Source organism: Hylobates moloch, unplaced genomic scaffold (assembly GCF_009828535.3).
Source record: "Hylobates moloch isolate HMO894 unplaced genomic scaffold, HMol_V3 SCAFFOLD_1, whole genome shotgun sequence".
In the NCBI taxonomy this organism is placed as follows: Eukaryota; Metazoa; Chordata; class Mammalia; order Primates; family Hylobatidae; genus Hylobates; species Hylobates moloch.
In genome coordinates this window covers 60,867,170-60,880,299 of record NW_026652276.1, presented here as the reverse complement: position 1 = coordinate 60,880,299, position 13,130 = coordinate 60,867,170, and the positions used below count along the sequence as shown (strand labels likewise).

Here is a 13,130-nt window from a genome sequence, read left to right as displayed (position 1 = left end):
AGCCTGATTTACATGAAGGCTCAATAAAAGTCATTAGTATTTCTATTTTTGATATATTATGGTTGGAATTTCTATAAATAAGCTTTTTTAGTTTGGCCATAAAATGAAACATTGCCAATTCTATACATAATTCTGTATATAAGCTTTATATCCTGAAAATATAGCTGGCTGTGACTGGCTCAGTAGTTGCAGTCTTACAAGGTTTGAAGTGGCATCAATGTCCATATAAGGTAGTAGGCATCATATTTTTTTGTATCAACTAAGAAAGTTACAGGCTATATATTTCTATTAGATAAATGATAATTTATTTGAGGAACTTTCAAATGAGAGCCCTTCTAATTAATTTCCTAGACTCACAGTGAAAGGTTCTGACAAAGTGCTTTGTGTTTTAGTAAATTATACTCTTATCAGACAAAAATATGTCTCTCCCACAAAGGTGTCCTCTCTCCTTTCTCAGAAACAGTAGGCGAATTGTGACCATATGTTCCTTGCATTCTCCCAGCTATAACTCTGCTGGTACTAATGGTATTTATGTGCCCCAGAGCTATAAACCTGTTTTAGGTAAATGTATTTACTCAGTAAAGAACATGAGTTTCTGAAGACTACAATAATAAACTGTCAACAGTACACTAAACAGTGCTTATCCACTCTCATCTCTTCATTAAGTTGAGGCTTCATCCTGTATGTCTAAATGCTTAGGACAATAAACTACATTTAAAAGGACTTCCAGTGCAAAATAAAGATGAACCAACACGACTTCAAGATTACAAATATAATAGAAGGCATTAAGCCATCACATAGGAAGTTTAAAATCAAATCCTTGATACTCATGTAAACATGACACCGCAATGCATTTCTGCACCTCAGTTGTGCTTCCAGAATGAGTGATGTAAGCTTTCCCTGAAGAATTGCTTCTGTATCTGTTAGGAATACTTTTAATTGCAAGTTTTAGAGTAATTAACAGTGACTTAATAAAGATATTATTTTGCATAATAAGCAGTCTTGAGGAAGGACGTTCACAGGTTTGGTGAACAGCTACCAAAGACTAGACATTGATGGTTATCTTTCCAGCTCTCTCAGCTTTTCCTCATGATCACAGTATAGACAAGCAGCATCAAGCTTCCAAGCAACAGAAAAGGGAAAAGAGCAAAAGTGCTTTGTCATCTTTAAGTCTTTAAGTTGCCGTTCCAGGAAGGGCAGTGACTCATTAGATGTATTCTGATTAACCAGACCTGTGTTACTTGTTTATCCCTGATTCTGTCATGGTTGAAGGAGAATGGAGTCACCGTGATCACAGTAAATTGATCCTGAATCAATTATTTTGTTATTGTGATACATTCTCTGGAGTTGAACCTAGAGGTCTGTCTTCTGAAATATTAAGGGAATGCTGCCTGTTACCTGAATAATCCAGGGCTCTGTTGGCAGCTAAGAAGGGAAATCACCGTTGGCTAGACAATGAGCAATGAGCAACATCTGCCACTATGCTGTTAATCCCCCAAAGAGCTAGTCGGATGAAATTGTCCATTTTTAAAATGGAAATAGTAGGAATATTTGCCTCATTGACCGCATAAAGTTTTGAGAGAATGAATTATATGCTTTATAAACTAAGACATGCTAATTACTGGTTCAATCTTTCAATTTAAGTTTTTCTGCTGTTCTCCCCTTAACCTCAGTGAGTTTGCCTGTCTTTAATAAAATCTTCCTAAATGTCAGGTAACCTGTCTATTCCAACAGGCAAGAATTTTTCAGTATTGTCTTTTTCCCTGAAGTCAGTAGTAAAGGAAAAAAAGATAAAAATTTTACTTAGGCCTGTAGGCTACTTGCTGCAGGTTACTCTTTTGTCAAATAAATGAGTCATGTATCTTGACATAGTGAAGTATGGTATCAGTTTACATTATATTTTATTCTAGCATCTTGATTTAAAAACAAGTTAGCTATCAAGCCCTAATTCATTTTAGGGAGACAGGGTGAATTCATTATACTAAGACTTGGGGAGCATTTCTTGCAAAATAAAGCTATATTATTCACTCAGAAAAAAACATACAGCCTGGTGCAGTACATCATTTTTCTATTTTTCCTCTGTCACTTATTAAGTTATGATTCTGTATGTACACAGTACCTTGATTTGTTTCAGTTACGTGGATGCTAGGTTGCTTTGTAAATTTCAAGTCTGCATTATGCATGTTTTAATGAAGAATGAACTATGAGTCCTGGGGACAGCTCTGGTTCAGTCTTGTCGCACTTCCAGATGTGCACCTGGTTCCTTATTATGTCTCACATAGGAAGCTGGTAGGTATCTTTCTGAGAGCATCTTGTTAATGAATCAATTTACAGTAAGATGTATATTTGGGGGGGAAAAAAAGTAGAATTGCAATTATGGTAATGTGGCAAAATAGCTTAAAAATGGAAAATAAACCAGGAGTCTAGCTGCTGAAATGTGAACATTGTGTTTCTCTTTAATTTGCTGTTGTCTTGGAACCTAGCTGTTTATGCAGTGCTTTCACCTTCTGTTGCTTGTCTAAGTGCCAACTTCTTTCCCAAAGGTGTTCAGTGACTAATGCTTTGGTTACAAGCCAGAATATTTTATAAATGTCTATTTCTGGGCAGCTCTTCTACAAGTCTTAATTAAACTTTAATGTCAAGCCGAAGTTTACTTTTAGAACCTCTTAGGTTGCTTTAGTCCTAACATGATTATAGAGTTTGCGGTGGGGGGGCGGGATGTGGGACAGCCATGTTCCCACACATTTCCTCTCTCCCATTTAACAGTGCCACCAAGCAGATGCATACTACTTAACCCCAAGGTTTACAACACAGGCACGAGTAAATCACAGACATTCCCTAAAATGTTGTGGTAGCACGCGGTCATTCAGACTCCTCCACCCTGCAGTGGTGCCCAGGGTTTAGAATTACTGCTTTGTTAGTTATTACACATTCTTCCAGCATATCCAATTGCTCAAATCAAGGATCCCAACGTAGAGATGATGCATGTAGAAGTAGCATTCTTTCCTTTCTTCTCCATGTCTGGAGGAGTTATGAGGACTGGGGGATCATTTTCTCTAATTCTGTATGGCTTATTGGGGTAAAGAACTGCATCCTATGCCATCTGAAATAATGAAGCTTCTATTATAGTCAGAATAGTACAAAATAGATTTCAATTAAATATGGTAATATGTTATATGTTTATTTTGTAATTAATTTACTCATCAATCGGATTGCTCTGTAGCAAGAGCCTGCATCTTTTTTCTGTGAAGAGACAGATAATACATATTTGAGTTTTTGTGGGACAGAGATCTCTGTCCCAGCTACTCAACTCTGTCACTGTAGTGCAAAAGCATGGCTGTGTTCTCATAGAACTTTATTTACTAAAGTAGGCAGACATGTGAATTTGGCCTTCAGGCAGTAGTTTGAGGACTTCTACTCTATGATACGCTTGCTTTTTATATGGAAATTCTAAAGTATATATATTTTTATTAATTAAAAATAGTTCCTGATAGTATGTTTTGTTTTTTAAACATAGTTTGCTAACTTAGGCTGGTAGTGAAAGTAAGCCAAGATTCAAAGATTTTTAAGAAATTAATCCTGGGTTAAAAAATTATAAGAATCTCTCCTAGATAGAAACAAAGATAGATATAAATATGTATCTAGCCTACAGAATTACATGTGTGTGTCGAACAAAAAACTATAATAGTTCCAAAAATGGAAATTGTCAAAAGTCCCATGGATAATTGAAAGGATAAATAAGATGTGGCATATTCATAAAATGGACTATATACACCAATGATAAGAAACATTTTACAACTACGTGTACCAATATGTTAATCTCACAAACAAAATTTTGAATAAAAGCCGTGCAAAAGAACAGATACTCAAAGATTACATTACATTTATGTAAAATACAAAACTGAACAAAACCAATTTATATTATTAAAAATCAAGGAGGGTGGGGCCAATAACTGGAAGAAAAAACCCAAGAGGGTTTTTCAGTGGTGCTGCTAATATTTGTTTCCTTGATCTAGGTGCTTAACACATGTATTCATAAAAAATATTGAGCTGTACAATTAGGATATGTGCATTTTTCTATGCATGTATTATACTCTGATAAGTTTAGAAAAAAAGAGGAAGAATTTTCTAGCATTAAGTGAAGTGCCCATTTTCTTAGAAGTTATATTAGAGTTATAAAAGTGGGGAAAAATGTCCAAAATTATTTTATTTGCATATTCCGAGGTTCATAAGAATAATTCTCAAAAACCGCACTACATTTCCAGTTTTGATTTTGCCATGGTCATATGATGCCATTAATTCATAGGTCATTTCAGCAGGTTTATCACCACTAAAACATCAGGTTGTCTGGATGGGGTACAGATCACAATGTGGTAATGCTAGATATTTACTTTCTTAGTGAGACATTTGCAATCTGTATACCATCACAGAACAGATAAACACGGTTTAAGGCTATAACGTGACAGTATTTATGCTGATAGTTTCATAGACTTCTAACAGTCAATAACTTACCGAATAATTTTCCCAGGGGTTTTTTCTGACTTGTTGCTTGGACACCACCGAACCCTTCTTTACGTTTAATACAGACATGTACAAACCTGCTCATATTTTTTGAACACTGTGTTGTTAGGCTCTGAGAAAGCATGTGAATCACGATCCAGCATCTTCTCCCCAAGGCAAATTAGTCTAGTGGTGAGAGGAACCAGAGACTTGACATTGTGAAAATACTGCATTTTTATAGAGGTGCCCAGTGTGCTTTGAGAGAGGGAGAAGCTGCCACCTTACCCTGTTAGGGGAGAGCGGTGCAGGGTGAAGGTGGTTAACAGTGAGTTTTGGCTGGAAGAACAACTAAGAATTATTGACGTCCAAGCTAAATCTTGAAGAATAAGTACAAGTCAGATGCATGAAGAGGAGATGTTGACATCAGAGTGCTAGCTTGAAGGGAGACACAAAACATCCTGGTGTATTAGATGCCTGTTTATAGAAAAATATGACTGAAACAAAAGAATGAATTGTTCAGTGAAAGTGAAGCAGGGGCCAACTCTGGAGGGCCTCTGTGTCATGCTAAGGAGTTGGAACTCTTATCTTGAAGGCAATGTAAGGTTCTCAACAGATACTTACCATTATCTAGTTTGCTTTCTTGAAAATGACCCTCTGGCAGTGTGAAGACTGGATTAAAGGAGAGGAGAAGGACTTGAGACAGATAAATCAATTAGAAACTCAATCCAAGTGAATTTAGGTTCAATCATGACATTTTCAGACTTAAAAAATATTTCTTGAGGCAGCCAATTTAGCCATAGTAGTAGAGAAAGAACAAGTATCATGTCTTTACTACCTCAGGCAAAAAGTGGTTTCCCAGAGCCCTCTATTCATAACACTTGCTCATTTGTGTATCATTTTTTACATTTATTTACACATCTGTCCTTTATTATATCAGCTCTAGGAAGGAGTGAAGTTTGTTGGTATTTGGGAACGATGAACTTAGTGCCTGATTTATTGTACAGAAACTTTCAATTATATTCATTCATGAATCTTCAAGTAATACTTAAAAGCAGAAATTTTGAAACATGTTCTTAAACTCTGTCCTTACATATGCTGTCTTTAATCAATTCACAAAAACAACTAAATTCCTACTGTATCTTTAGTATTTCCATAAATAGTTTATTCAAATACCAATCTTCTCTACAAATGTTGATTTGAATGACACAATTTAAACATTACTGAAGAAACTTTCTAAATTCTGCAGTGCTAGGTGGATATTTATCTTTTTTATCTATCCTCACCTGATATTTTGCTTTGGGTAACATGCTTCTGTACTTTGAACTCATTTTTCTAAATTTTAAATTACTAGATATCTAAGAACTTCTGTTCTTAGGGGAAAGTTTATAAAATGACATGCTATAATGGAAAGTGTTCCTTAGCACCTAGTTGTTCTAATCCTCTCACTGGGAAAAAAGAATGAACTGTGTAGAAATTTGCAATTGTTTCAAGACTTTAGAACATTCTAGCTGTGGCCTTTGAATAAGTTCCTTATGTCTCAAATACTTCATATTTAAAATATTTTAAGGACTTTATACAGTATACATAACCCAGATCTTCACTGAATGGTAGGTAGTATGGAATAGGATGACTGAGGCTTAAAGATGCTAAATTACTTCCCCACCAGAAAGAACTGCTGGCGGTGCCAGGACTTGAACTCGTGCATATGTGTGGATTTGCAGCAATCTATACTTTGCAATACACAGGAGGATGAAGCATGTCTCTAGTTCTGTTTTTAAATTTGGCCTAGTTACTGGTGGAGGTGACCAGCTGCTTCACAATTTAATTCTAGTTCTACAAATTTTAGTGCCACACACTTGTGGGTGGACATAGTAGTTCTTCCTCATGCCTTGCTCACTTCTACTAAGCATTCCTTCTAGTCTTCTCCTTTTCTACCAGTTCCTTCCATTTTCCTCCCTTGGTTCAGGCAGCAGCTAGTTCAATGTCTATTTTAGGCTTGCAACAAAGAAAAAAACTGCTTTGCCTTTAGAAAACGTTATGAAATAATCAGGAAAATGTTAAAATTATAGAAGCAAGAGGTTATGCAGAAAAGAAATGAGAAAAGATACGAGTCTAATTATAACTCATTAAACTTTCCTTGGGTAATAGGTGACTGAATTTACAAAAAAAAACATGAGAAAGAGTTCTTCTTAATATCAGCTCACATCTGCTTGCATAGGGTCAACCCCGTGATTGGTTTTCCAAGAAAATTAGTATTTTATGTTCAGCATAAATTATATACATAGATCCTTGTATGCATATATATATATATATATAGAGAGAGAGAGAGAGAGAGAGAAGGATTTTTATTTCCTAAATAAGAACTAAATAATATTACTTAATTTTTAGGCCCCATGAAAATAAAACCTATCTTGCTGTTGGGAGTATGAAGACATTAATGTTGAATGTGTCCTTGTTTAATGCTGGAGATGATGCATATGAAACGACTCTACATGTCAAACTACCCATGGGTCTTTACTTCATTAAGATTTTAGAGCTGGTAAGTACTGTAAACCACAATAGCATGATGCTACTTAGTATTTTACTTAATTTTTAAAGAGTAAATTGTAGAATTCACTTCACCGATTTGGGGTATAAGTCTTAATATTTAGGCTCCTAGTTATTTTCAGACTTCTTCCGTGCCCCTGCTCAGAATGGCAAGTTCTTGGGTCTTAAGTCCAAAGGCATCAGCCTCCTGTTTTCCAGTGCTAGGAGTAGGAGGAAGCTGTTTGGGTGCCTTTACATTCTCACTGCTGTAGCCAGCACACGTCTGATGTTGGAACAGTATCCCCTTGATTGTGGTCCTTGCACAAGTAACATTGATCCTCCATCCTGGACTCCAGAGTTACCGTTCTTTATTTTAAGGTGACACTCAGACAATTAATGGAATTTTCTCTATCCTTTATCAAATTCACTCATCTTTTGTCCAGGGGCCACACCTTCACATCAAGAGTGACCTTTGACCTCTCACGAGTATCTGTTACCTTCTTTCTCTAGTGTTTGCACTACTTGCAAAAGTAACAGTGGAAACTCAGATATTCACGGACTGTATTTTTAAAGCATTTTATACTTACTGCAATTATAGCCTCATTACACCTATTGAGATTATAGCTATTTTGATTAAATACCTTAAACACATTCTCACATACCAGACAGAAGAGGACCATTAAAATATGAACCTTATGGATTCCTTGCCTCATGATTTTTCAAGGAATTCAGACCCTGGATTAAATAGGGAATATACCAAGATGAATGAAAGCTACAAGTCCAGAAATTTTTTTTGTGGAGAATCTGTTTGAATACTAGAGTATACATATATATATACACACATACATACACACACACACATATATACACACATATATACATATATACACATATACATATATACACATATATACATATATACACACATGCACACATTTATATCATATTTCTATTTATCTCAAACATATAAATAGAAAATAGTTTTCCTAGGAAAGCAAATACTTCTGGGATGATATTCTTTTCATTAACCATCCTTAAACATATATTACAAACTTTTTATTTCCTTCCTGTCCAAAACAGTTGTTTCATTTTTCCCATTAGGAAGAGAAGCAAATAAACTGCGAAGTCACAGATAACTCTGGCATGGTACAACTTGACTGCAGTATTGGCTATATATATGTAGATCATCTCTCAAGGGTAAGTGTTTCACATTTATGGCTTTTGTTCACTATCATGAATATTTTTCTATTCTTCCCTATCCTTATGTTGCATATAAAATATTATAAATATTTTAGCTTAGGGTAGGTAGCTGAGTGATGAAATAAAACTGGTTCTTGAAATCTTTGAGCTTTGTGTTTATATTCTTGGCAAAGTCTGCTGTTTTAAAGGGGGTGGCATGTTTACATCGAAATGGGCATGTGCATCTGTCAATCAGAATTCTGCTCCCCCTACGCACCCTTCCCCAAAACCCCCCACCCCCACCGCAGATGGTCCTGTCTGCCAGGCATGTTACCTCTGCTATACAAATAGGTGTTTTTGACAAGAGTATTCACTCAAGTTGTGAAAGCATTTCTAATTTTGTCTGGACTTGCCTGCGTTCACATTCAGAGAAGGCTTTGTCTCTGAATGTTACTTGTGGATAATGTGTGTACTTTAAAATTGCCACAAACCCAACAACTTCACTGAATCTTACTGCCAAGGGAGGAGTAGCTGATGCCTTTACAATAGGTTCAATTCTACATTCCATAGAACATAAACTTTTAAGAAAAAATTCAGATTATAAAAAATGTACTTAAGATTTTTTTTAATGGGCTTTCCTGCTCTATGTTTTACAGATAGATACTAGCTTTCTCCTGGATGTGAGCTCACTCAGCAGAGCGGAAGAGGACCTCACTATCACAGTGCATGCTACCTGGTATAACTTATTGTTAATAAAATGAACTAGAAATGTACCCCCATATTTTGAGGGGGGAATTAGGAGAACCATAAAACTGTGTTCCATTAATTGTAAGAGAAAACTTCTCTTACATGGTGTGCTTTTAAAAAAACCAAACAACATAGTTAAATGGGAGTTACTGGCAATGTTTTAGCTCTTGAGCTATGTTAAGTATTTATTAGATTAGATTAGAGTGGACATGATGTGTCACGAATCAAACTGTGTATTTGAAATCAAAAACAGAATAAACCGTTTACAAGTAATAACTCTACAAGATTTAAAAGTGAGTGTAATGACTGACATAGATATATCTCCTACAGTAAATAGGAAATCATTAATGACTATTTCATGAGTGAAGTTTCAATATATTTTTAAAAATTCAGAGTAAACATCAAGATGGACTTCATTTTCCCTAACACAACAATTTGGTCACCCTCTCATCCTAAAAATCTCTATAAGTAAAACTGATTATAAAGATACGTTAAGGCAGTACATGACTTGCTATACAGTTTAAAAAATTATATGATTGATGTGCTTTCTTTGGTCATTGAATTAAGTCTTGCAAAAATACTTCTTCAACCTAAAGAGAGTAATAAATTTGTTTCTAAACTACCTATTTATTCTGGTTTTTGTACCACCTAGAACATAAATGTTAAAAAATCTTTTAATCTAATAAATGTAACTATTTGTAAAAAAAAAAACTCCTCTATCTAGCATTAGAAGCAAATGATAACAGTTTAAATAATGAGAGAAATTTTCCGCCAACCTTGTCCTAAAAAATTTTTACTACCATATCTGCTTTTATCCCCACTCCTCAAAAAGCATTTAAGCAAACCTCTGAGTATATTAGGTATACAGGATATGTAATTAGTTCTCTCTGAAGATTTTTCTGCTTGGTGAATTCTAACAGGGTGTTTTCTATTTGTGTAGTGAAAATGAAGGGGAAATGGACAATCTAAAGCACAGCAGAGTGACTGTAGCAATACCTTTAAAATATGAGGTTAAGCTGACTGTTCATGGGTAAGTAGACATCAAGGCCTCCTTTCAAATTTAGAGCTGATTTACAGTTTCCTTGCTTCTTACATTAATGAAAAAACTGTATTCTAGAATTTTTTTTAAATAAAAAGGATACTCTATCTTTTAATAATTACCTCGTTGTTATAGTCCCTTACTTAGCTGTCCATTATAATAATCCACTCTATAATCAACACTGATACTACATCAAGCTAGTACCCAGCTGGAGGAGATTTCCTACTGTGAGAGCCCCAATAAGCTAGCAAGGCCACACTGAGCCTTTCAGTTGTGCACTGTGTAATCCTAATCCGGAATTAGGCAGTATGCAGTCTGCATAATCATACTCAATGCCCATGTCAAGTGTGAAGTTCAGAGAAGTGTGAAGTTAGTCAAATCACTATTCTGCAGACCCATATCTACACATGTGGCAAATGGATTGAGATGTGAGAGATCTGGCTGCAAGGTGTCCCTTGTCCACTTTTTATACCTATGGGATCACCAAATTCCTCAACCACAGTATCAGAATTCATTGCTTCCTCGTGATTTTAATGATTGAGTGGATCCGCCTCTCATTCAAGAAGGAGATGTGTGGAGAAAGAATAAAAGGGGGCTTACAGAAACCTTCAGTAATTCCACTGGAACTTATTCATGCTGTTAGTCCTTAAAACTACATTTTTATACAGTAGAAGATATGAGTTACAGAACAAATAGACAGATGAGCCTTTCCTGTTGCTCTAAATCTAAACCATCCCGCAGTCATTTTATCCACTTAGAAAGGTGATATACAGTCATGTAAATGTAAAATGTCGGTGTCTGATGGAATTATCAAGTTTGAGATAAAGCAAATGGATGAAAAAAGGCCATTCACAGGAGAATAAGACCTAGAGAATCACAAGTAAGCAAATAAAAATTCATTGCATGTTTCCTGGTTTTCAGTGTTTATCTTGCCATTCCTCCTGGCTTATGATGAGTGTCTTCCTATTTTTCTCTTATTCACATCTCATTATTTTGAACATGGAATGTTCACCTGTTAAACTGCCTAAATCTATGCCGATTACTTTCCTGTTTCATGAGTTTCTAATTTGGTATTACCTAATATTAGCTGCCAAATGTGAGCACCTTATGGAGTAGAGGTCTCCCTAGAAACATATTTCTTAAAGTTTATTGCAGACAAAAATGTCGAATCACAGGCCTTTAAAAGAGAGTGACAGCCTTGTATTGTAACAAAAAATTATCATACTTAATGTTAGACTTGCTCCCCAGATTTGGGGTTCATTATAAGTAGCCAGCAGGGATCATGAGATTGGAAGAAATAATTCAAACATGGGTAACATAAATTGAGGTATGAGAACCTTAGGAAAAAACTAAGAAGTTATCCCACATTACATTTGCCAAATTTACATGAATCACGTAAGGGCTGAAAGAGAAGGAATGGTCAGTAGAATGAAAAAGGTGTAGTGTTGCGGAAAGCAAGAAAAGAATATCGGTGAGGACAGATATTGTCATCCAGGTCAGAGCACATGGCTTTTTTTTTTTTTTTTTTTTTTTTTTTTTAGACAGAGTCTCGCTCTATTGCCCATGCTGGAGGGCAGTGGTGTGACCTCAGCTCGGTATGACCTCAATTCACTGCAACCTCCGCTTCTTGGGTTCAAGCGATTCTCCTGCCTCAGCCTCCTGAGTTGCTGGAACTACAGGCATGCACCACCACGCCCAGCTAATTTTTTTTGTATTTTTAGTAGAGATTGGGTTTCACCATGTTGGCCAGGCTGCCCTCAAACTCCTGACCTCAGGTGATGCACCCTCCTCGGCCTCCCAAATTGCTGGGATTACAGGCATGAGCCACTGCGCCTGGCCCTAATTTAATTTCTTTTTAAATAAAATGTATATCTGACCACAAAACCAAAAGTATTCCATGGTGACTTGTAAATATGCTATAATCCAGACTATAGAAAAGACTCTTTATAATACGTCATCGAATAAGACAGTTAATTAAATTTGAATTTGTTTCTACCAGGTTTGTAAACCCAACTTCATTTGTGTATGGATCAAATGATGAAAATGAGCCTGAAACGTGCATGGTGGAGAAAATGAACTTAACTTTCCATGTAAGAAAAGTTAATTGTGTTGATATTTGTAACAACCTAAAAGGATATCACTGATGCATTGCTCCAAGGGACATTGTACACCTATGAAGTCCCTCAGCCTCTGTAGACCACAGCTGGCTGGAATGGGGCAGCAGCAGTGGTACTCCTGCCTCTCAGACCCCTGCTGCTTTCCTTCCACTTGTCTTGTCCCTGGTATTCAAGCCCATATCTCCTTACAGCACAGGTGAGAAAGAGCATGCAGGAACAGAGATAATGCCTAAACAGGCAAAGTTATGGGATGAGCTGAATTTGCTAGAGACACATATACAGAAAACAGGACAGGCTAAGGGAAGGCATCTTTGGGTGCAAATCAGTGAAATTTCTTCTTGGTTCAAACTTATAAAAACCTCAGCACTACAAAGTAAAGGAGGCTCTTACCTCCCAACTCCATTTAAGATCACGTTGGTCAGCCTTTCAAGCCATGTTTATGACCTGTGACAAGTGCTTTATCAATTATTAAATAACCTTTTAAAGTAAAGAGTACTATCATAATTCAGAAGTATTAGGAGACTCATGTAAACCTAAGTTTTTAAAAACATTTTCTGCTGTCAAACTGATATTTTTATTGTATCAAAGATGGTGATTAGTAAATATAATTTCCAAAAAAAAAAATTCTTTGAACCAAAAGCACTGTCCAAGAATTCTTATAGAATAATCTATATATGTGAGTAAATCTTGGATTAGGTATAATATTTTGTAAGACAGTGCTTTTCAAAATGTGTATTAGAATCACTTGGGGTACCTATCCAAAATGCAAATTCCTTGGCTTTGCCCCAGATCTGTGGAAAAAGAATGACCTTGAAATCCTGTTGATTCTATGTGTACTCCAATTTTTGTTACACTAGTTGATACTAATGTTGAAAAATTTTAGTTCTCCACTTTGAAGTCCCAAGAAATGCTCTTTAAAACCCAATGGGAGTTTGTGCTTTGATAAACTAAAACAGAAACCAAACTGGACTCTAGAATGTTTATTTATTAATTTACAATTAATAGTTAAAAAGTATTTTCTA

The 13,130-nt window shown here is 35.8% G+C and overlaps 1 protein-coding gene across 1 annotated transcript in view; it reads left to right on the top strand.

Annotated features, from left to right (window-relative positions):
* ITGA4 (integrin subunit alpha 4) overlaps window positions 1-13,130 on the top strand; it is an 85,782-nt gene that overhangs the window by 63,181 nt on the left and 9,471 nt on the right. Inside the window, exons 18-22 of the mRNA XM_032755238.2 lie at window positions 6,889-7,039; window positions 8,128-8,223; window positions 8,862-8,941; window positions 9,893-9,982; window positions 11,991-12,081. Of these exons, the coding sequence (XP_032611129.1) occupies window positions 6,889-7,039; window positions 8,128-8,223; window positions 8,862-8,941; window positions 9,893-9,982; window positions 11,991-12,081 (508 nt within the window). The remainder of the gene's footprint in view (window positions 1-6,888; window positions 7,040-8,127; window positions 8,224-8,861; window positions 8,942-9,892; window positions 9,983-11,990; window positions 12,082-13,130) is intronic.